This window comes from Chiloscyllium plagiosum, unplaced genomic scaffold (genome assembly GCF_037043375.1).
Source record: "Chiloscyllium plagiosum isolate Xiang-an unplaced genomic scaffold, Cpla_swu_hap1 HiC_scaffold_12, whole genome shotgun sequence".
Taxonomy (NCBI): Eukaryota; Metazoa; Chordata; class Chondrichthyes; order Orectolobiformes; family Hemiscylliidae; genus Chiloscyllium; species Chiloscyllium plagiosum.
The window spans coordinates 31,272,498-31,297,986 of NW_028270150.1; the positions used below are offsets into that span (position 1 = coordinate 31,272,498).

The 25,489-nt window shown below is 40.2% G+C and overlaps 1 protein-coding gene across 3 annotated transcripts in view; it reads right to left on the reverse strand.

Moving 5' to 3' along the window:
* The window catches only part of eva1c (eva-1 homolog C (C. elegans)), a 157,468-nt gene that overhangs the window by 53,206 nt on the left and 78,773 nt on the right, over positions 1-25,489 (reverse strand). For all 3 annotated transcript variants that reach the window (XM_043701326.2, XM_043701327.2, XM_043701324.2), the window contains exon 5: positions 23,691-23,840. In XM_043701326.2, the coding sequence (XP_043557261.2) occupies positions 23,691-23,840 (150 nt within the window). The remainder of the gene's footprint in view (positions 1-23,690; positions 23,841-25,489) is intronic.

A 25,489-nucleotide genomic window follows, 5' to 3' on the forward strand; every position in this document is an offset into this window, starting at 1 on the left:
TTTTATTCTTTTCAAGGCATCCAGCAATTCCTCCTCTGTAATATGGACATTTTGCAAGATGTCACCATTTATTTCTTTACATTCTATATCTTCCATGTGCTTTTCCCCAGTAAATACTGATGCAAAATGTTTGTTTAGTATCTGCCCCATCTCCTGCGGCTCCCCACAATGACCGCCTTGCTGACCTTTGAGGGGCCCTATTTTCTCCCTAGTTACCCTTTTGTCCTTAATTTATTCCTAAAAACTCTTTAGATTCTCTTTAACTCTATTTGCCAAAGCTATCTCATATCCCCTTTTTGCACTGTCCTGGTTTCTCTCTTAAGTATACTCCTACTGCCTTCTAAGGATTCACTCAATCTATGCTGTCTATGTCTGACATATGGTTCCTTCTTTTTTTGAAACAAACCCTCAATTTCTTCAGTCATCCAGCATTCCCTATCCCTACCAGCCTTTCCTTTCACCCTAACAGGAATATACTTTCCTGAACTCTCATTATCTCATTTCTGAAGGCTTCCCATTTTCACTTTACCCACAAACATCTGCACCCAATCAGCTTTTGAATGTTCTTGCCTAATACCGTCAAAATTGGCCTTCCTCCAATTTAGAATTTCAACTTTTAGATCTGGTCAATCTTTTTCCATCACTATTTTAAAACTAATAAAATTATGGTCACTGGTCCCAAAGTGCTCCTGCACTGACACCTCAGTCACCTGCCCTGCCTTATTTCCCAAGATTAAGTCAAATTTTGCACCTTCTCTGGTAGATACATCCACATACTGAATCAGAAAATTGTCTTATATGCACTTAACAAATTCCTCTCTATCTAAACCCTTAAAACTATGGCAGTCCATGTTTGGAAAGTTAAAATCCCCTACCATAACTACCCTATTATTCTTACAGATAACCGAGATCGTCTTACAAATTTGTTTTTCAATTTCCCTCTGACTATTAGGGGGTCTATAATACGTCCCAATAAGGTGATCATCCCTTTCTTATTTCTCAGTTCCATCCAAATAACTTCCCTGGATGTATTTCCAGGAATATCCTCCCTAAGAACAGCTGTAATGCTATCCCTTATCAAAAACGCCACTCGCCCTCTTCTCTTGCCCCCATTTCTGTCCTTCCTGGAACATTAAGCTGCCAGTCCTGCCCATCCCTCAGCCATGTTTCCGTAATTGCTATGATATCCCAGTCCCAAGTTCCTAACCGTGCCCTGAGCTCATCTGCCTTCCCTGTTAGGCCTCTTGCATTGAAATAAATGCAGTTTAATTTATCAGTCCTACCTTGTTCTCTGCTTTGTCCCTGCCTGCCCTGACTGTTTAACTCGCCTTTGTTCTCAACTGCTCATGTCTCAGATTGAAATCTTCCCTCACTATCTCTCTGGGTCTCACCCCCCCCCCCCACTTTACTAGTTTGTCGGCAGGAGTTTTGTAATAGGCTTGCTTGATAAAGTGCTTTACATACTGAAAGGCTGTTTGCCCTTGCTTGAGGGTGTAGAATTTGGGGTTACAGTCTCAGGATAAGCTCTGAAGTTAGGACTCACTCTGAGGTTTACGAATTATTGGAACTTCCTACTCCAGAGAACTATCAACACTTAACCATTAGAGACTGAGATCAATATATTTTTTTGTACATGGAGGGAATCAAGAGAAATAGGCAAACGGCAAAAAAAAAGGTCATGATGAGCTCGGAGATTATACACATGTAGTGTTTGAGCAGGCTTGGGAAGCAGCTTTCTCCAGCTCCTATTTCTTGAGTTCTTAGGTTACCCACATACAAGAAGGAAAATGTCTTAAAAAGGGCAAGTTATCAGGACTGCTGTTAGTCCGCAGCAACAATACGTTTTTGTAGTCCAAGCGAAAGCTATTGAGGTGTGAACTATTTGTGGTACAGAAAGACCTAAAAAGAAATGGTTACAAAATATGACCTTCTACCTACTTGAATTAGCCCATGTGGATGCTTCCCTCCTATCTCTCCCATCAGAGACAAGATAAATAAAAGCAGAACATTTCCTTTGTTCGAGATAACATAAGAATTATGATTTCCTGAATTATTTTGAAAGAGTCCTATCTCTGTAAAACAATAACAGCTAGACTGGAAATGTTAGCTTGTTCTCTCTCCATGGATGCTGCCTGACTGCTAGCATTGTTTTTGCAGTCGAGATTCCAGTATCTGTAGTAATTTGCTCCAACATCCATTTCTTATTCATCCTGATCTTAGTTGTTTGTCCTATGCCTCATGGAAATTCATAATTTGGAGGTGCTAGTGTTGGACTGGGGTGTACAAAATTAAAAAGCACACAACACCAGGTTGTAGTCCAACAGGTTGGACTATAACCTGGTGTTGTGTGATTTTTAACTTGGAAATTCATAGATTTCAAAACAATGGGAAGGCAGATAACCAGACCAATCTCCATACGCCTGACTGCTGAGAGACAGTGGTGTCAATTCTAGTAATGAATCATTGGGTTTGTTATTTTTCATATCCTGCTGATAACTATCAATTGATAAATATCATAGATTTTACATAAAAATATAGTTAGCAAATAGCTAATCAAAGATTCAAAATAAACGTCTTAAGACTAATTGATAAAGTTGGCCAGTATGTAAATTTTAAGTGAGGCTATGCATCATTAGATTATTTCAATTACTTATTTAAGGCAGTCTTAGGGCAGTGAATGCCTGTAAATGGTGTGTATGCATGGCCACTGGACTATGTTCCCAATTATATCATTAAAGTCTGATAAAGGCATAATGTGTTTGTCAAGGGGCATTGGAGTGTAGATAATTGCTGCTGCTGTTACAATTCTTTTGATAGTTTAGGAAAGATTTCAACTGTTAGCATTTTGATTTTTGTTTCCCTTTCCCATACAGGTAATTCTCGATATTGCAATGGTTGCTTTATTGTGTAACCTCACATCATAGAAAAATCATGCTTTAGAAACAGCGTTTAAACTTGTTGGTGATGTAATCATGTTACAGCCAACATGCATTTTAAAAGTTTGCTCTTTAGAAACAGTCCCAATTTGTCAGTCACGTTACAGCGAATCACATTAGCAGAACGACCTGTATTAATATTGAGGCAACAAATCATGCCATCAAATAGGAGTAAATTACTGCAGATGCTGGAATCTGCACTGAAAACAAAAACCGCTGGAGATCACAGCATCCACAGAGAGAAAGCAAGCTAACATTTCATATCTACATGAATCTTCGTTAGAGCTGATGTGGAGTACTGAAGGGCAGCATTTATGCAATAGTGGAGGGGAGGTTGGAAAGCTGAGGGAGAAAAGTGTTGATAGTTCAAATTAAGTGATCAGAATGTGAGAATGGCAAACCAATGGTGTATCTAACTTCTAGACTGGAAAGAACAAGGTTAAAGACAAAAAAAAACTGCAGATGCTGGAATCCAAAATAGACAGGCAGAACGCTGGAAGAACATAGCAGGCCAGGCAACATCACAAGGTGGAGAAGTCAACATTTCAGTTCTGAAGAAGGGTTACACCTGAAACGTTGACTTCTCCACCTCCTGATGCTGCCTGGCCTGCTGTGTTCTCCCAGCCTCCTGCCTGGCTAGACTGGAATGAACAGACAGTCCCGCTGGAGTGGGGGGGGGAGGAGAAAGAGGCCCGAAACATCCACTCTCTTGCTCCTTGGATGGTACCTGACTGGCTGTGCTTTTCCAGCGCCACACTTTTTGACTCTGATCTCCAGCATCTGCAGTCCTCACTTTCTCCTCAGAGGGGAGAGAGGACATGGTGACAGAATGCAACAAGTGAAGCTAAAAGAAAGGGACAGAATGAGGGTGGATTCACAATTTGAAGGTGTTGAACTCAATATTAAGTCCAGAAGGTTGTAAGGTACCTAGTCTGAAGATGAAATGCTGTTCTTCCAGTTTGCAATTTGATTCACTGAAGCAGACAAATGGGCACGTGAGTAAGACGTTATGTTAAAATTACCAGCCTGGGGAAGGTTGGGAGCATGCTTGTGCATGGATTGGAGGTGTTCTGCAAAGTGGTCCAATGTAGAGTGAGCCATATTGGGTGCAGTGAATAAAATACACATGATTGGAGGAGGTACAAGTGAAACACTGCTGCACCTAGAAAGATTGTTTAGGCCGTTTCAAACTTCTGGACTTTTGGGGACTGCTAGCTAAGTTGGAGGTCCATTGAAGCAGGCAGCAAGCTGGATTGCTAGACACCTGCTCAGAATTTCATATTAGGAACTGCTCGCCATCTAGTTTTGCTCCTGGGAAAATAGTAAACTGCATATAAATGAGGTGAGGTTTCTTTCCAAATTTGATAATGCTGCATGGATATTATTGACTGGACTAGTATTTATTTTCCATCCCTAATAGCCCTTCAGAAGGTGATGGAGAGCTACCTTTTGAACTGCTGCAGTGCACGTGCTGTAGGTGCACCCACATTGACGTTGGGGGAGGAGTTCTCATTATTAGGTATTAATGAGATATTAATGTATACAAATAAGCCTCCGTTCATCTCTAGTGAGATTCTTAGTGAATGGAAAATCAAACTTTCAGTTTCAATGTCGAAAATCTCATTTTTTGATCTTGTCATATTTTCCCAACTGACTCACCATTGCCCATGTTGGTTACAGGCAAAGAAGATCCCACCCTCAGTCTCTAATGCGCAGCATGTAAAATAAGGGTTGGAACTCATGCCCAGACTGAAGAGATCAAGGTTTTGAAAGTTTAAACAAAGCTGGAAGACTTGTTTAGCTTTGATGAGAGAGAAGGATCTCCAGGTTAGCTCACACTGTGAAAGTCAGTTTGAGAATCGGATATCACAGTCAATGTTAACCACGCTATGTATTGGCCAACAGCCATGGCTGCAAGTTCTGTAGTTCCTTCATAAAATATGCACTTCTGACAGGAATTTATTTGTTTATGCCATTAGTTTAATGCCTCACTGGAATATTTCACAACATGCAAGGAACACAACGATAACAAGGAAAACAAAAATTTTTGAAGTATATAAGGTTAGTTTTGCCGTGTGTTATTCACAACTAAATAATGGAAAATAACTGTAAGCAAGATTGGATATCTACCGTTTATCTTTCTTCCTCTCCAGAGTTAAACTGCAATGATTTGGCCAGTCAAAATTCCATTAAACTAATGGTGCTCTATAAACATTGACATTAAATAAATTGGCATCATTTTAAAACTTGTACCTGAAAAATATGACTTCATAATTTGCAAATTTTCAGCATATTTTGAAGAACATTCTCGTTGAGATTTCGATTAGTGCCAGAAATATTTTGCATAAACAAATGCTTTCCTGTCAACTACAAAGATATTAGTAACATGCTTACCAGCACTGAATTCCAAGAAAACTGAACTGCTGACTTCTCAGAGAGAAATAAAAGCCTTGTATTCGGGTGAGTGACAGCCAATTGTATAAGGAGAATAAAGACAGCAGGATACAGCTTCAAGTTCCTTGCTTTCATAAAGAAACAGTAGGATCTTTTTCAAAAACATTGTGGTAGTCTTGTTTGGTATTTTCTTTATATTTTGGGATTGAAAATGACAACATAGCCCTTAATCTAAGTAGCAGGGGTTTCCTTTTAAAAAGAAATTTTTTAATATTTTAAGCTCAAATAATCCTTTGATAGCTCTTTCAAAAAGTCTGCTGTCCAATCTGAAAATGAGTCATGTGGGATAAAGACGAGATTGAATTGCAAGACTATTCTGAGTTAGCTTTGGCAATACATTAATTTGTCTTACCACCTTTCTAGGGGAAAGAAATAATCAACCAGAGTTATTGATTATGAATGTTCCCTGTGAGGCTTTTCAAAATGTGCATTAATTTGATACATCAATAAACAGGAGCATGACGTATTCCAGCTATGATTCTCATTATGGGTGAATAGTCTGCAATTATTCAAGCCTCAATTTCCTACAAAGGTACAACTGAGATGCATTTCCACTGCAGATGGAACTTTCACCCATTATAAAACTGCATTCCTAACCCTGGCTGATGTTGGCCCAAGAAAACGATTGTATGATTTCAGTGGGCTTTTCAAAATCTGCAAGGAGTGAAGTGGAAGCTGTCTTCCAGTAGCTTAGAGATTCTTCAGCCTAAATTCAAAAACTGCATTTTATTTTGTTGGAAGAAATGCTGTGTTTATACCTATGCATTTGACTGCTCAGAAAGGAAATCATTTAAATGTTTGTCATCTGTTCCAATGCTGCATACCAGAATTATGCCCAATTTGGCTACAAATGAAATCATGGAAAAAATATATCAGCATTTCTAGCATTTTAAGATCATCCCAACATGACTGCTCAAACGGATGGCACTGATGGGAAAAGGGACAAGGACACCACAGAAGATTGGCCCCATCTAATTTTCCACAACTGTTCTCCCCAGTTTTAGCTCGATGTTCATAAAGGATGGAAGACCCTGACATTGTTGTGTGAGCTTAGACAGAAAGATAAACACCTAACTACAGTATCAAAGGGCTGCCTACTTGAACTGTTGAATTCCATCTTACGTATGTAAACTTACAGTGTTGTTAGGAAAGAATTCCATGTTATTGACACAATGATAGTGAAGGAATGGTGATATAGTTTCACGTCAAGATGATGTGAGGTTTAGAGTAGAATTAGCAAATGCCAATTAGCAAAAATAGTAAATAAAAATCTTCTGACCTAAGTGATAAAGTTTTTTTTAACTAAAGTAAAGCCCATTGTACATCAATCGCAAAAGAATACTATGCAATGTTGAGTGGTGCTTAGATTTTCTGTATCAATATCTGAAATGATTCAATTATTACCATACAGACTCGAGTAATAGCTGAATGTTTTTGACTATTTTTTAAGGTTAAATTTATGGGGTCGACTATAACATGGATGCTACTTTTGAGGGGCTGAAACTCATGCCCGTCAAAGTTCATACCGCATTATTAGCAGAAGCCCAACTGATCTCTAAATGAATAACGGACAAAAAATGAATTATGGTAACTCTGAAAATGCAGAGCAGAACACAACAGCCAGCTGACTGGAATACCAGGAAAGGAGTAAAACAGCTGGTATATTGGAAAGAAAAGCCCTTCCTGATGAAGGGCTTTTGCCCGAAACGTCGATTTTCCTGCTCCTCAGATGCTGCTTGACCTACTGAGCTTTTCCAGCACCACTCTAATCTAGACTCTGGTTTCCAGCATCTGCAGTCCTTGTTTTTACCAGGTATTCTGGAAAGCTGGAGCGGGACGTGACGGCCGGTGCACTGACTCATAAATGTTGATCTGTTATCTGTGAAGAACTAGGGTCGACATTTACATAAGATAATTGGAAAATTCCAGGTTATTTGGCTAAAAATAGGGGGTTGACTTTTAAATGAGATCAACTATTACTTGACTATATACAGTAGTCAAAAATTGGATTGGAACTGGTAAGGTTAATTAAAAATAGGACTTTTAACAACTACAGAGGAACCGTGATTATCCAGCATTCAATTATCCGAATATCAGGTTATCTGACAAGATCACAAGGTCCCAATGCTTGACTAAACTATGTTATCCAGCATTCGATCATCCAGAATTTGATTAACCAAACAAAATACTCCCATGACCTTCGGATAATCGAGGTTCCTCTGTATCTGTTCTTGTGGCACAGTAGTACTGTCGCTACCTCTGAGCTAGGACTCCTGTTTTCAAGACCTATCTGGTTCAGAGGTGTGTAATAACATCTCTGAACTGGCTGATTATAAAATATCTTAATAACTACTGGGGACAATGACTTTGCTCTTAAGAATCTGGGATGCATCGGAATAAGCAACGCATTAAAAGAGCTAAAAAAAAAAATCAGTAGATTTAATAACATTCCCATGACAGAAGTCTCCAAAAATTCTGAAAAGTTCTGAAAATGCCGGCATGTTTTCATATGCATTCATTAGTATTTAGCATTTGTGTAATAATGCCTGAACCACTGTTGGAGATTTGGTGTGGAATAACAATATCATTGACAAAGTATATTACGGATTAACAATGTGAATCCTTTAACTGAACATTTTTGCAGTGCCATTGATTAGACATACGAGATTACTGATAATTCCTCAAAACTCCAACAAAAGATACATGTTAACTTGTCACATTTCAACCACACCCTTCTCAGATACAAAATATTACCAAGTTCAAGTAATCAATTTCTGTTCTAATTTAATAAGATTAATAAGGTCTTCCAAGATATTATGCTCAGCTAATATTTTTGATGCTCAAGTATCATCCCAGGCTATGCTTCCACCTCATTTCAGAGGTATTGGACATCTGTCTAATCCTGCTTCAATAATTTCAAAGAAGCAAATTGTGTTGATTGACATATCTCAGGATAAATAATTTCTCTTTACTAAATGGAGAAATTACTTATGCATTTAAAATAAGCAGAACTAGGTACAGAATCAGCAGCTTGTTGAAACCAAATGTAAGGAAATATTGCTCCTAATTAGTAAAAAGAACATTGGCAGATTTCATAAAATCAAAGAAACGTGCATGGTGACATGACAAAACCTTTGCTGCTGAAACAGCAACAAGTTCAATAGCAATTGTCATTATCAGTGTGCAAGTTATCCAGCCATATGTGGCATTGACAAGATAAAACATAAGAACAGAAGAACTAGGAGCAGGAGTAGGTCATCCGGCCCTTCGAACCTGCTCCAGCATTCAGTAAGATCATGGCTAATCTTTGAGAACTCAGCTCCACTTACCCTCATTTTCACCATATCCCTTAATTCCTTTATTTTTCAAAAAAGTATCTACTTTAGCTTTAAAAGCAATTACTGAAGTAGCGTCAACTACTTCCCTGGGCAAGGAATTCCACAGATTAACAACCCTCTGGGTGAAGAACTTCCTTCTCAGTTCAGTTTTAAACCTGCTTCCTCTAATCTTGAGGCCATGCCCTCTTGTCCTAGTCTCACCTACCAGTGGAAACATCCTATCTATTTCTATTTTATCAATTCCCTTCATAATTTTATATGTTTCTATAAGATCCCCCCTCATTCTTCTGAATTTCAATGAATATAATCCTAATCTACACAGTCGCTCCTCATAAACCAATCCCCTCAACTCTGGCATCAACATAGTTAACCTCCTCTGCACCCACTCCAGTACCAGTACATTCTTTCTTAAGTAAGGAGACCAAATCTACACATAGTACTCCAGGTGTGGCCTCACCAGCACCTTGTACAGCTGTAACATTACCTCTCGGCTTTTAAACTCAATCCCTTTCGCAATGAAGGACAAAATTCCATTTGCCTTCCTATTTACTTGTTGTAACTGCAGACCAACCTTCTGTGATTCGTGCACAAGAGCACCAGGAAGCCTGTGCAAATCAGCATGCTGCAAGTTTTTACCATTCAAGTAATAATCGATTTTGCTGTTATTTCTACCAAAATGTATGAATTCACATTTATTAACTCTATTCCATCTGCCAGACCTTTGCCCACTCACTCAATATATCTGTGCTCCTCTGCAAAGTTTCACAGTCCTCGGCACACTTTGCTCTGCCACTCATCTTAGTGTCATCGGCAAAATTTGACACTGTACACATGGTCCCCAACTCCAAATCATTGATATAAATTGTAAATAATTGTGGTCCCAACACCAATTCCTGAGGCACATCACTAGACACTGATTGCCAGTCAGAATAGCACTCATTTATCCCTACTCTCTGCTTCCTGTTGGTCAACCAATCCTGTATCCAAGCTAATACTCTAGCCCTAACACCATGCCTCCTTATCTTATGCAGCAGCTGAAAATGTGTTGCTGGAAAAGCGCAGCAGGTCAGGCAGCATCCAGGGAACAGGAGAATCGACGTTTCAGGCATAAGCCCTTCTCCTCAAATATCTTATGCAGCAGCCTCACGTGTAGCACCTTGTCAAAGGTATTTTGGAAATCTAGGTACACCAACATCCACTGGGTCCCCGTTATCCACCTTGCTTGAAATGCCTTCATAGAATTCCAAAAGATTTGTGATGCATGAGCTGCCTTTCGTGAACCCATGCTGTGTCTGTACAGTGGGACAATTTCTTTGGAGAGGTCCTGCTATCTCTTCCTTGATAATAGACTCAAGCATCTTCCCCACTACAGGGGTTAAGCTCACTGGTCTATAATTCCCCATCTTTTGTCTACTTCCCTTTTTAAACAGTGGCATCACATTTGCTATTTTCCAATCTGCTGGGACTGCCCCAGAGTTCAGCGCATTTTGGAAAATTACCGCCAGTCCGCCTGCTATTTCTCCTGCCATCGCTTTTAGTACCCTGGGATGCATTCCATCAAGGCTAGGAGACTTATCTATCCTTAGCTCCATGAGCTTACCCAACACTAGCTCTTCCATAATAATAATTGTTTCCAGGTCCACACTTACCTTCGTCTCTTCATCACGTACTGGCATGTTATTAGTATCCTCCACTGTGAAGACCAATGCAAAGTACCTGTTCGGTGCCTCAGCCATTCCATCATATCCCAAAACTAACTGCTCCTTCTCATCCTCTAAAGGATCAACATTTACTTTAGCCACTCTTCATCATTTTATATATTTATAGAAACATTTGCTATCAAGGATAGTCAGCATGGTTTTGTGAAGGGCAAGTCGTGCCTCACAAACCTTATTGAATTCTTTGAAAAGGTGACGAAGGAGGTTGATGAGGGGAAAGCGGTAGATGTGGTATATATGGATTTTAGTAAGGCGTTTGATAAGGTTCCCCATGGTAGGCTACTGCAGAAAATACGGAGATATGGCATTGAGGGTGAATTGGAGGTTTGGATTAGGAATTGGCTGGATGGAAGAAGACAGAGGGTAGTAGTTGATGGCAAAGTTTCTTCATGGAGTGCCGTCACTAGCGGTGTTCTGCAAGGATCTGTTTTGGGACCATTGCTGTTTGTCATTTTTATAAATGACCTGGAAGAGGGGTTAGAAGGTTGGGTGAGCAAGTTTGCGGATGATACGAAAGTCGGAGGAGTTGTTGACAGTGAGGAAGCATGTGGCAGGTTACAGCAGGATATAGAGAAGCTGCAGAGCTGGGCAGAAAGCTGGCAGATGGAATTCAATGTAGCTAAGTGCGAGGTGATTCACTTTGGGAAGAATAACAAAAAGATGGGGTACTGGGCTAATGGTCGGATACTTGGTAGTGTGGATGAACAGAGGGATCTTGGTGTCCATGTACACAGATCTCTGAAAGTTGCCACCCAGGTAAATAGTGCGGTGAGGAAGGCATATGGCGTACTGGCTTTTATTGGTAGAGGAATTGAGTTCCGGAGTCCTGAGGTCATGATGCAGTTGTATAAGACTCTGGTACGGCCGCATCTGGAATATTGTGTGCAGTTTTGGTCGCCATACTATTGGAAGGATGTGGAGGCATTGGAACGCGTGCAGAGGAGGTTTACCAGGATGTTGCCTGGTATGGAAGGAAAATCGTATGAGGAAAGACTGAGGCACTTGGGGCTGTTTTCACTAGAGAAAAGAAGGTTTAGGGGTGACTTGATTGAGGTGTACAAGATGATTAGGGGGTTAGATAGGGTAGACAGTATGAACCTTTTCCCGCGTATGGAGTCGGGTATTACAAGGGGGCATAGCTTTAAATTAAGGGGGGGTAGATATAGGACTGATGTTAGGGGTAGGTTCTTCACTCAGCGAGTCGTTAGTTCATGGAATGCCCTGCCAGTAACAGTGGTGGACTCTCCCTCTTTATGGGCATTTAAGAGGGCATTGGATAGGTATATGGAGGATAGTGGGTTAGTGTAGTTTAGGTGGGCTTGGATCGGCGCAACATCGAGGGCCCAAGGGCCTGTACTGCACTGTATTCTTCTATCTCTATCTGTCTTAATATTCTGTGCTAGTTTTTTCTCATACTCTATTTTACTTTTCTTTATAGCTCCTTTTGAGGCTTTCTGTTGATCTTTGAAGTTTTCCCAATCTTCTAGATTCCTGCTGTTTTTGGCCACTTGGTATGCCTTCTCTTTCATTTTGATGGCCTCCTTTATTTCCTTAGACACCCATGGCAGATTATCCCTCCTCTTACAGTCCTTCCTTCTCACCGGAATATACAAGATACTCATGAACTGTGAATTTCATGAGTTGCTGAAGAATTTGTACTATTTCACTTTTGGTCATGCGAAACAGTAAATTGCCCTCAATGTTTCAGGAGACTGTCACATTTCTGTATTAACCGCCAATTTAATTTATCCCAGAAATGAGTTCTGCTACTTAATAACTTAAGTAACTTTTTAAATTTGAAAATTTAAAATATTTTGTGACACTACCCAAAACCTCCAGCCTATCAAGAAAAAAAATCATTCCTACAGATAGTAAATTGTTGTTGGAGATTTTTAAACTGGGTGGCATGGTGGCACAGTGGTTAGCACTACTGCCTCACAGCGCCAGAGACCCGGGTTCAATTCCTGCCTCAGGCGACTGACTGTGTGGAGTTTGTATGTTGTCTGCGTGGGTTTCCTCCGGGTGCTCTGGTTTCCTTCCACAGTCCAAAGATGTGCAGGTCAGGTGAATTGGCTATACTAAATTGCCCGCAGTGTTAGGTAAGGGGTAAAATGTAGGGGTATGGGTGGGTGTGGACTTGTTGGGCTGTAGAGCCTATTTCCACACTGTAATGTAATCTAATCTAAAAAAACTTTATTGAAGATTTTTCTTTCAATGTTATTTTTTTCCGGTCCTTATTCCAATTCTTCTCTGCCTCAATACGCCCCTTTCTGCACCTAACTTGATTCTGTTTCCTATTCAATCATTTCTCTGTTTTCTTTCTCAATTCTATCTGATATTAGTTATTGCGTAGCAGTCTCTTGGCGGCCCAGTGTGGCGGTCTTCTGGCCTAGTGTGGCCTCAGTGTGGATTTCCAGCCTCACCATGATTCCAGAGCAGTCTCCCAGCCTTGAGATGAAGCCTGGTGTGGTCTGGATTCAATGCCTAGCATGGATTAGAGGCGAGGTGCTTGAGTGGACTGGGTTGGAAGGATTGTTATTCTGAACTTTTTATTTTCTAATTTTTTCCTATGATCTGTAATGCTGGACTTCTTATTTCTTTATTCTTTTCACTAAGAATTTATACTGAAGAGTCTATACTTTGGCACCTTTGTACCTAAGATGGCATCATAAGTGACAACTTGTAAACTTTTCACTGTACACATTTGAGAACATGTGACAAAAAAGCTACTTCTGAGTGATTGTTGGCCCCATTGTTCATAAAGGTACAAGGTGTTTGGTTGACCTTACCATACTATTATCAAGTCTTATTTCTGACAATTTACATAAGATGATTACTTGGGAAGTTTGAAAGTGTGCTGGAAAGTCTAATCAATAGGTTACTCTGCAGGATACCTGACTCGAGCAAAATCTAGGTCAACAATGCCTCAATACTATTGAGTGCACTATATTTTGTTATCCATTTATGGTCTCTTGGAGACAGGCAATTAACAAATAGCTATTATCCTCCCAGCAATTGCCAAGTTTTGGTGCATGCAGAAACATAAATATGGTTTTCTAAAATAATGTTATAAGTAAATTAGTTTTCCTGTGCTAATATTGCATTCCTCCACACTGTTGGTTAATAAAAGACATCTGAGTCAGGTTCATATGTTTTTAAGGGAGAGGTCGTATGACCTCTGGAGACAAGTGCAAGACCATTAGTAGGGCTAGTTTCCTGTCTGTGAAACCATAGTAACCTGTTTGCTTAGGGAGGAGCCTCTACTTGCCCCAATCTGGGGTCAATCAGATGCATGGACCGAAGCAAGGAGTGGCACAGTTGCTCGGGTGGCACAATAGCCCAGTGGTTAGCACTGCTGACTCACAGTGCCAGAGACCCAGGTTCAATTCCACCCTTGGGCAACTGTCTGTGTGGAGTGTGCATGATGTCCCTGTGCCTGCATGGGTTTCCTCTGGGTATTCTGGTTTCCTGCCACAGTCCAAAGATGTGCAGGCTAGGTGGATTGAGCATGCTAAATTGCCCATAGTATCCAGGTTGTGTAGGTTAGGGGGATTAGCTATGGTAAATGCGGGATTACAGGGAATAAAATTGGGGGAGAATGAGTTTGGGTGGGATGCTCTTTGGAAGGTCACTGCACCCCCTATGAATCGAATGACTTGCTTCTACACTGTAGAAATTCTACAATTAGTTGAAGTTTTGATTCACATCTGTAGCTTCTATGATATTATTTTATACTTTAAAATTGGCTGTTTACTGAAGCAGTATTCTCCGCACTAAACTTCCAGAACAATGGGACATGAAGGTCCATTTCATTGAACTGATATGATAAAGTAAGAACTCCTCTAGTTGCTGAGTGTGGTTTATCTTGATTGAAATCATGAACATTTTCCCAGAAGAAATCTTCTGAGGCGTTTTTACTACTTCAATGCATAGCGACAGAATGAATTTTTTATCTAGTGTCATCTTCTTGTTTTGAATCTGAGATTCAAGACTATTTATACAAAAAAATCTTCAGAAGCTGTAAATCTGAAGTAAGGTCAAATACCGAAAATACACCAGATAAATCAAATTGACAGCAGTGTTAGGTGGATAAGGTCTGAAATTTGTTTAAGACAATTTCTCAAAACAGCACATTGTGGGATCAAGCAGAGATGACATTGGACTGAACTTTCCCCTCCCAAGAGGTGGTGAGGGAAGTAGCAAGAAGGGGAAATAGTGCAGCAATTTGATTCTGGACACATACTCACCCTCTTCGCACCAACTCAATAACTAAATACTTGGCAACAACATCCTATAGGGACTTTCTCAGGTCTTCAGTTGTCAGCTAATGGTCACTTAAGGGCCTTAATTCACCAGCTCCTCAATCACATGCCTCCCTGGTGCACAAAAAGCTTGCTCATTTCCTGACGACAAAACTATGGCATCCTGCTTGCTTCGAGAGGAGCCTCCACTTATCCCAAACTGGGGGTAATCAGACGCATGGATTGAGGCAAGGGGATGACCTTCGAAAGCCATCACCACCTTGTCTGTTTCTGACCACCTCCTCCCCCCAGACTTATAGAATCATAGAAGAATACAGCGCAGTACAGGCCCTTTGGCCCTCGATGTTGCGCCGATCCAAGCCCACCTAACCTATACTAACCCACTATCCTCCATATACCTATCCAATGCCCGCTTAAATGCCCATAAAGAGGGAGAGTCCACCACTGCTACTGGCAGGGCATTCCATGAACTTACGACTCGCTGAGTGAAGAACCTACCCCTAACATCAGTCCTATATCTACCCCCCCTTAATTTAAAGCTATGCCCCCTTGTAATACCCGACTCCATACGCGGGAAAAGGTTCACACTGTCAACCCTATCTAACCCCCTAATCATCTTGTACACCTCAATCAAGTCACCCCTAAACCTTCTTTTCTCTAATGAAAACAGCCCCAAGTGTCTCAGTCTTTCCTCATACGATCTTCCTTCCATACCAGGCAACATCCTGGTAAACCTCCTCTGCACCCGTTCCAGTGCCTCCACATCCTTCCTATAGTATGGCGACCAAAACTGCACACAATATTCCAGATGCGGCCGCACCAGAGTCTTATACAACTGCATCATGACCTCAGGACTCCGGAACTCAATTCCTCTACCAATAAAAGCCAGTACGCCATATGCCTTCCTCACCGCACTATTTACCTGGGTGGCAACTTTCAGAGATCTGTGTACATGGACACCAAGATCCCTCTGCTCATCCACACTACCAAGTATCCGACCATTAGCCCAGTACCCCATCTTTTTGTTATTCTTCCCAAAGTGAATCACCTCACACTTAGCTACATTGAATTCCATTTGCCACCTTTCTGCCCAGCTCTGCAGCTTCTCTATATCCTGCTGTAACCTGCCACATCCTTCCTCACTGTCAACAACTCCTCCGACTTTCGTATCATCTCCTTCCTCAAAACCCCAATGCACAGCAAGAAGATAAAAATGTCTTACCTCCTCACTATTGGATTCCCCCAAACATTAGGCTTCAATCAGCAAGCCTTAGGATCCAGAAGCCACTGGTGTCTGATTAACCTGATTAACTCTACCATTACTATCAGGCGAGAGGATCAATAGTGGTTCAATGAAGAACATGCCAGGAGCAGAAATAGGTAATAATGAGCTATCTACTTAGTGAAGCCACAAGACTAGACTACATGTGATAGACCAAGCTAAACAATCCTGTAACCAACAGATCAGATCTGAACTCTGCAGTCCTGCTGCTTCCAGACACATTAATTGATGAATAGGTAGGAAGAGGCCCCACAACTATCCCATTCTTAATCACTATCACTCAGACAATAAATAGGTAAATTTACTAGGTTTTAAATAATGACAAGAACAAAACAATATGTAGCTAAGGCCACTTTTTTCATTAATGTGATGCTATTCTGGCAACATATATAGAAAATGGAACTGCTCTTTTTTTAAAACAATGATACCCATTCAATAACTGTTATTGATTCAAAGGATGTTTTCAACATTTCAATGTTGAACCGTTTGCAAATAAATAAGAGAAAGCTTTGACAACCACGAACCATGAATTCCTCTCTAAAATTGTGCTTATTTTCATTGCTAGATTATCACTGTATATCTGTGACTGGAAATAACAAATTTAACTTTAACAAAACAATTCTAACAATGATGGAGTGAAATTTGGTTTAGGCTATCATATTTATTTAATACTATACCTGACCTCCACATTATCTAAGATCAGCAGATACAGTTGGATTTCAGAATGCACAGCTCTAAAAATATCTTACAATAAATTATAATGATACATTTGGATGAAAGAAATGATTTGACCTAACTACATCATTCTTGTGTTGAAATCTGAGATCTATTATTCTGCCTGGGAGATATTACAGACACTGTAATTTCATACACGTATATACGTGTTTCCCAACATCAGTCTTGTACTTGTTTTCTCCAAGTTTATCCTTTAGCTTGCTTGCCCTGCAGTACAGGTTTAAAGCAGTGGTTTGACTTTAACTGTTTCTGTTGCCTCATAAACTTTAGCTGCTTTTGGTAAGAGTGACCATGAAGGTGAAAGGTAATTGTTAAAAATCCAATTGGTTCGCAAATGTCCATACAGGAGGGATGCCTTAGAGACATAGAGATCTACAGCATGGAAATAGACCTTTTGGTCCAACCCGTCCATGCTGTCCAGACATCCCAATCTGACCTCATCGCATTTGTCAGCTTATGGCCCATGTCTCTCTAAACCCTTCCTATTCATATACCCATCCAGATGTCTTTTTAATGTTGTAATTGTATCTGCCTCCACCACTTCCTCTGGTGGCTCATTCCATACATGCACCACCTCTGTGTCTAACAGCTACCCCTCAGGTCCTATTTAAATCTTGCCCCTCTCACCTTAAACCTATGTCCTCCAGTTTGGACTCCCCAACCTTAGGAACAAGAACATAGCCATTCACCCTATCCATGCCCCTCATGATTTTATAAACCTCTATAAGGTCACCCTTCAGCCTCCGATGCCCCAGGGAAAAACGCCCCAACCTATTCAGCCTCTCCCCATAACTCAAACCTTCCAGTCCTAGCAACATTCTTGTAAATCTTTTCTGCACCCTCTCAAGTTTAACAACATCCTTCAAATAGAAGGGCAACTAGAATTTTATGCAGAATTCTAAAAGTGGCTTCATCAATGTCCTGTACAGCCAGAACATGACAGCCCAACTCCTATACTCAATGTTCTGACCAATGAAGGCACGCATGTCAAACACCCTCTTCATCACTCTATTTACTTGTGACTCCACTTTCAAGATTATATGCACTTGCATGCCAAGTCTCTTTGTTAAGCAACACTCCAGAGTACTACCGCTAATTATATAAGTCCTGCCCTGGTTTACCTGACTAAAACACCTTTGCTCAATTTGATCATATGCATCTTTAGCTTCATACTATTGTAATTCATCCTAAAATGGTCTAACATCTCATTCAATTGATTTGAACATTAGGATTTGACAATAAATCCTTGACTTTCCAGACTTGCTGACATCCTAAAAATTAGTTAAAAATAAGCTTGGTAGCCCTTTCAATGCATGAACATTACATTCAATTTAAGTTTCAATCCAGTAAACCTCCTCTGAATTGCCTCCACTGCAATTACATCCTTCCTTAAATAAGACCAAAGATATGTTTCCTCCCCCCGACAAATGCAATAACTTTTGCTCCTAATTTGTACTTTCAAAAAAGGTTTGCCTGTATCCAGACATCAGTCAATTCCATCCCCTGCTTCTCCCAAATTAGCATGAAAATAAACAAAACACTCCTATTTTTGGTATAAATGTTTCCTACTGGCAAAAAAAGCTGCTACTATGCACTTGCAATTGAAGTGGCAACAAAGTGTAATATCAAAGAAAGCAGAGAAGCCAACACCAAGTCACAGAAAAGCATTACATTACCATACAGATTCTTACATTGACATTTTAAAGAGCATAAAAGGCACAATGGAATTGAAAAGAAAACACACAACAATTCTCTGGCACACGATTAATCTTCTGTCAGAACTTCAGTTATTTGAAGAAGGAATTTTACTTTAAGGATCTTTATGGATCAACAGATAACTGACAAAGGATAACAGACAGTCAAACTTCTCATTTTGGGCACTGAAGGACTGAGAAGGATAAAACTGTTTGGCAGTTCTGACGATGAATGTAAAGATCTAGAATATTGTTTTGGATTTGTGAAGATCAATTTGAAGTTCGGGTCTATTTCAGGAAAGGTAGGCTTGAGTTCATGTCATACTGACAACAGCCCCACTAATTCATAGCATTGACACCAGCCTAAGGTACAGAATGTGATTTCACTGAAGCTAACTTAGCTGAAATATTTGTGGAATTCATCATTTCCCTAACTCATCAAATATTTCTAAAAGGAGCTTCTGGACAAACCTAAAGAATGTACCATTCACACAGTTAGAAGGATACATTTTAGCAGGACAAGAACATCAGCAAAGACTTGACTCTACAAGCACAGTGGCTCATTGGTTAGCACTGCCGCCTCACAGCACTGGGGACCTGGGTTCGATTCCAGCCTTGGGCAACTGTCTGTGTGGAGTTTGCTCATTATCCCTGTGTCTGCATGGGCTTCTTCCAGGTGTTCCAGTTTTCTCCCACAGTCCAAAGATGTGCAGGTTAGGTGAATTGATGAAGGGCTTATGCCCAAAATGTCGATTCTCCTGCTCCTCAGATGCCACCTGACCTGTTGTGCTTTTCTAGCACCACATACTTAATCTCCAGCATCTGGAGTCCTCACTTTTTCCAGGTTAGGTGAATTGGCCATGCTACATTGCCCAGAGTGTTCAGGGACGTGTAGGTTTGGCGCATTAGTCAGGGGAAAATATAGGATAACAGGGTAGGGGAAATTGGTCTGTGTGAGTTACTCTTTGGAGGGTCGGTATGGACTTGTTGGGCCGAAGGCCTGTTTCCATACTATAGGGATTCTGTGATTCTATGAATAACTGCAGCTATAAATAGGTTCCATCAAACATCCAAATCCTGTCTGTGATATGGTTTGTCTCATCCACCATGAGATTGTCCATCATTTCATGATATATAAAAGCGGTGTTCCACAAGATAACATTGGGCTAAAATGTGCCAAAAGTTTAACTAATCAGAGAAAGCCCATACACAATTCAATATTCCACAGCAACTTGTGAAATAATAATTAAAAATGATAACCAGTGATGTTTACTTTCAGATTTGCTGTCTGTGCCATTACGTCAATGCGATTTGCTGCTCATCCTGCTTGGAGAAAGTGAGGATTGCAGATGCTGGAGATTGGAATCAAGTTTGTGGTGCTGAAGAAGCACAGCCAGTCAGGCAGCATCCGAGGAGCAGGATGATCAACGTTTTGAGCAAAAGGTCTTCTTCAGGAATGATGAAGAGCTTCTGCTGGAAACATGGATCTTCCTGATCCTTGGATGTTGCCTGACTAGCTGTGATTTTCCAGCACTACACTGTTCTGCTTATCCTGCTGGCTGACGTTGCTGCTACTGGATGGGTGAAGATCCCTTTAACTTGAATTCAAACTGCCATTGAGACAGTGGAAGTTTACATGCAGAGGTTTTTGGATCCTTGTGGGCAGTTTTCTTCGAGGTTAGTATTGATTGGCATTATTTCACCACGGACTGCAAATCTAGCCCTGTAAATGCAGTGCTGCTTGGTTAAAAACTAATGCTTATAGCTATTGATCTTGTACCAGTAACTACAATACAAATGTGCCCTTGATGTTCATAAAGACAAACTAATCCAAATCTTCCATTCACAAGATCATGAGAGACCAGACATACCTTCGGAAGTCCTGATGTGCTAACAGTATGGTGATTCCCCAGAACATTTAAACTTCTGATACGCAGCTACCTGGCATCAGGAGATCCCCTTCAAAATATTCCCAATTCTGAGTAAAATCAGGCACTCATTGGGTCTGACTTACTTATCTTAATTGCTACCCAGGCAAAGTGAGAGAGATTGAAACCTACTGTAACTCCTAGGTAACTGTAAAACTGTTGCCCCAAACATTCACACTTAGTTCCTTGGCAGGCCATCTTGGCTTCTGTTCTTTTGATTAAATTATATATTGTTTCCAACTTTTAATTCTGTATGGGCCATTTACTCTCATTGCTGCCATTTCCTCTAACCATGAGAGTTAGGCTATTCAGTTATGGATTGTCTGATGATGAAATTCCTGGAACTCATGTTCATACAAGCAGAATCATTTTATGGTCGGGTGCCATATAATATTATCTCAACAAAATCAATAGCTCCCTTGTAACAAATTCTGTAAATAAATCCATTTTACTTTTTGAATAGGTCTATTATGCATTCAGTGAATAATATATCAGATAAATTTTAAGCACACATACTGTGTTAGCTTTAAAATAAAACCTTTGCAAGGCGAAATCAGAGTACTTTGGAAAATTATTTAGATTTTGCCATGTTCAAATCTCAGAAATTCCTTTAAACTACTAACACAAACAAAACAACTCAGTTACCACACGTGGAAGTAACTTTAAAATGAAATCCAACTGAACGCTGCCAAATCAAATGCACTTATCCAGTTACTGATTCTGAATTCAAGAGACTAGGTTAAACTACTAGAATGGTAGTCTTGGCAAAAAGTCTTCATGAAAGCAAATATCCTATCAAGGGCTTGACTAGTCTTGAGAAATAGCTTGATTTGGAAAGTATGAATAGAATTTAGAGGATGTAATACTGGCACTACCTTTTTAAAATTTATTTTATGGATGTGGGCATCGTTGACTAGGCCAGCATTTATTTTTCACCACCAACTGGAGTGAACAATTAGGAGTGAACTACATTGCTGTGTGTCTGGAGTCACACATAGGCCAGACTAGGGAAGGACTGCAGATTTCCTTCTCTAAAAGATAACAGCAAATCAGTTTGGTTTTCACGTTAATTAACACCATAATGCAAGCTTTCTTCTTCAAGATTTTTAGTGAATTCAAATTTCACCATGTGCAGGGATAGGATTCAATCACATGTCCCCAGTACATTAACCTGGAGATCTGCTTATTAGTCCATTGACATTACCAATACATCAGCATCTTCTCTGTATCATACCCTGCACAACAGTAGCATACATCTGTGCCTATGAACAGACATAACATTGTGCGCCACATAACCTCAATGGACAGGCATTCATTCTCTGCCAGATGCATTGTGCATTGAGCTGTAGGCATTTCACAGTAAACAGGTGACCTTTAAAGGGGTTGTTAGAGACCGCCACACAACAGTAACTTCTTTACTCACCTTATTGTACAACCAGAAGGAGCAGAATGCTGATCCCATTGAATCCCTCAGAGGTCAATAAATGGTGGAATACACCTAAAGCAGCAAACAGCACCACAGCTCAACAGTTCTATCCTAATTAGGCTGGCAGTAAGCCCTGTAACAGTCCTCCAGGCAGTCTTATGAGATGATTGTCGTATGTGCTTCACCACCATCAGGATCCAATAGAATACATAACATCAACTTACTGGCACAGAAAGATCCAGATGTTTATTAAAACAATTAGATTAGATTACCTACGGTGAGGAAACAGACCATTTGTCCCAACAAGTCCATACCAACCCTCCGAAGAGTAATCCACCCAGACCCATTCCCCTACCCTATATTTACCCCTGACTAACACACCTAACCTACACATCCCTGAACACGATGCACAATTTAGCATGGCCAATTCACCTGACCTGCACATCTTTGGATTGTGGGAGGAAACCAGAGCACCCAGAGGAAACCCACACAGACACAGGGAGAATGTGCAAACTCCACACAGACAGTCACCCGAGGTAGGAATCGGACTCGGGTCCCTGGTGTTAGCCACTGAGCCACCATGCCACACAAAATGGGGACATAGATGTTGATAGTGCTTTTGGCATTTTGGATAGTGATTTGATAGATTCATCCCTTAAAATGATAGGGACCAAAGAATTGAATCAGAGATGTCACTGCCATCTTGTTAACGTAGCTAGGATTGTGTGATATTGCCGCTGTAACAATACATGTCACATAATCAAGTTTTCTTACATAGATTTCATTCTTGGGATGTGGGCATCAGTGGCAAGGCCAGCGTTTATTGCCTGGATGATGCTAGTGGATGGTTCGAATATCAAACATTTAGGTGAAACTGGAGTAACATACAGACCAGCCCCAAAAAGGATGGCAGGTTTCCTTCCAAAAAGGTCCATCGTGAACCAGGTATTTAGCACTTTTAGACTATGTTTTGACAACTTTTTGTTTTATACAAGCTTTTCATTTTCAGACTTTTTAAAAAACTGAATCCAATTTCTCAAGCTGGCCAGGGTGGAATTTGAACTGATTTCTGTGGATTATTAATTACATAAGATCATCACATCACCATTATTTTCATTTATAACAAAACTAATTTCTGTCTATCTTTCAACTAAGAAAATAATCCTCTCATAAAGTCTAGATTTCAGCTGAAGTTCATGGATAATTCTGAATTAATACATCAGTTTCAAATAAGAGGGTTTTTCAAGGTTTTATATTTATACTCTCAAACTCTATCCTCAGTGTTCACAGTGTGCAGCCATTAAGAACCAAACCATGTTCTTAATGGGCTCCATATAACATAGAGCAATAGAGTGATACAGCATGGAGACACACGCTTCAGTCCAACTCATCCGCGCCAACCAAAAATCCTAAACTGATCTGGTCCCATTTGTCAGCATATTGCCCAAAACACTCTGAACCCTTCCTTTTCATATACCCATTCAGATGCCTTTAAATGTTGTAATTATATCTGCATCCACCACCTCCTCTGGCAGATAGTTCTATACACACACCACCCTCTGCATGAAAAAGTTGTCCCTCAGGTCGCTTATGCCTCTCACCTTAAACCTACACCCTCTAGATTTGGACTACCCTACCCTGGGAAAAAGACCCTACCTATCTACGTCCCTCATGATTTTACAAACCTCAATAAGGTTACCCCTCAGCCTTTGATGCCCCAGCCTATTCAGCCTCTCCCAATAGTTCAAACCCTCCAATCCCGGCAACATCCTTGTAAATCCTTTCTGAACCCTTTCGAGTTTAACAACGTCTTTCCTATAGCAGGGAGACCAGAACTGAACACAGTATTCGCAATGTGGCCTCACCGATGTCCTGAACAGCCGCAAAATGATGTCCCAACCCCCATACTCAACATACCTATATCAGGCAGTTTAAGGTTTGAAGGGCAAGCCTTATTTCCATTCATCATTCTGCCATACGTTGCAGAATAGATGTTGATCAATGTAGAGTTTTTACAGCGCAGTTTAAGTGCTTTCCCCTCACAGGTGACTTTGCTTTTGTACTCATCTGTAAGAAAAGGCAGAATTAAATCATTGTAAATAAATTGCAACATGTCTAATTGACTGCAACAAATGTAATTTTCTTTAATGCATAAAACTGGTCAGTTCTACTTTTAAAGAAAAATTTCATGTAAACTTCGCAGCTTCTCCTTTCACCATCCAATAACAAAATTCAAAGTGGAACTTTTCACTAACTTTTCAATGGTCATTGACCGCTCCGATATTTGTTGCCAGGATAGAAATGCTTTTCATCCTGTCTTAAGTCATTAATTTAGATTTTTAAACTCCCGCCCTTCGTCAACATCAGGTCCTCGAATAGCTTCTGAAATGCTTTCACAGTTTTGACTTCCACTACCATACCAAAAGGTGGTCTGCTGTTTGTTGATTAATCTTTGTGTTAAGAACATTCTGAAATTAGTCCTGAATGTTTTATTTGTAAATCGTGCTTTCTGTTCCATCATTCTACTGTCAAAATTAGTTTGAAGTAATATGTGCTGAGGAAAAGGGGTGGATGAACTATGGTTAATTTTTAAAATGGCACTTGATAAGGTGCCACATTAAAGATTATTGCATATGGGGTAACATATTGGCATAGATAGAAGATAGGATAGCTAGCAGGAGCCAGAGAGTAAGCATAAATGTGTCTTTTTCAGACTGGCAAGAGGTAACAAATGGTATGCCATAGGGATTAATACCATTGTTCTCAACATTTAACTATTTATATAAATGACTTGCATCGAAGAACTGAAGTTATGGTTGCTAAATTCGCTGATGATGTAAAGATAGGAAAGAAAATAAGTTGTGAAGAGGACATAAGGAGAATACAAGGGTATATTAGATGGATTAAGTAATTAGGCAAATATCTGGCAAACGGAACACAGTGAAAGAGCATGTGAAATTATCCATTTTGGCTGAAATAATAAGCCAGAAGTGCATTATCTAAATGGTGAGAGATTGAAAAGCTTGGAGATGCAGAGAGATCTGGGTATCCTAGTGGAAGAATTGCAAAAAGTTAGTCTGCAGATATGGCAAATAATTAGGAAAGCTAATAGAATTTTATCATTTATTCAAGGGCAATTTAAAAACAAAAGTAGAGAGGTAATGCTTCCGTTTTGCAGGGAATTGGTGGGACCACATTTAGTGTAGTATACTGTATAGATCTCCTTATTTAAAGAACAATGGAAAAGTGTTAGAAATAGTTAAAGAAGCTTTACCTTGACTAATCACCAGAATTATGTCTCATGAGCAAAGGTTAAACACTGGAACTTGAAGAGTAAGAGGCAACGTGATTGAACAAGATCCTGGGGTGGGAGGGTGGGTGTGAAAAGGATGTTTCCTCTAGTGGGTGAAACTAGAACTCGTGTTTAAGAATTTGCCTCTTTAACAGAGATAAGGAGAATTTTTTTTCGCAGTGTCATGAGTCTTTGGAACACTTTCCTTAAAAAGCACTGGAAATAGAGTAGTTGAATATTTTTACAGCAGAAGTAGAGAGATGTTTGATAAGCAAATGGGTGAAAGATGATCAGGGTAAGGAGGAATTGAGGTTGAAATCAGATCAGCCAAGGATCGTACTGAGCTGGGGAACAGGCTCAAAAGGCTGAGTGGCTCACTTCTGCTCTTCATTCATATGTTTCTGATTCAAGAGGCTGCTGGTCA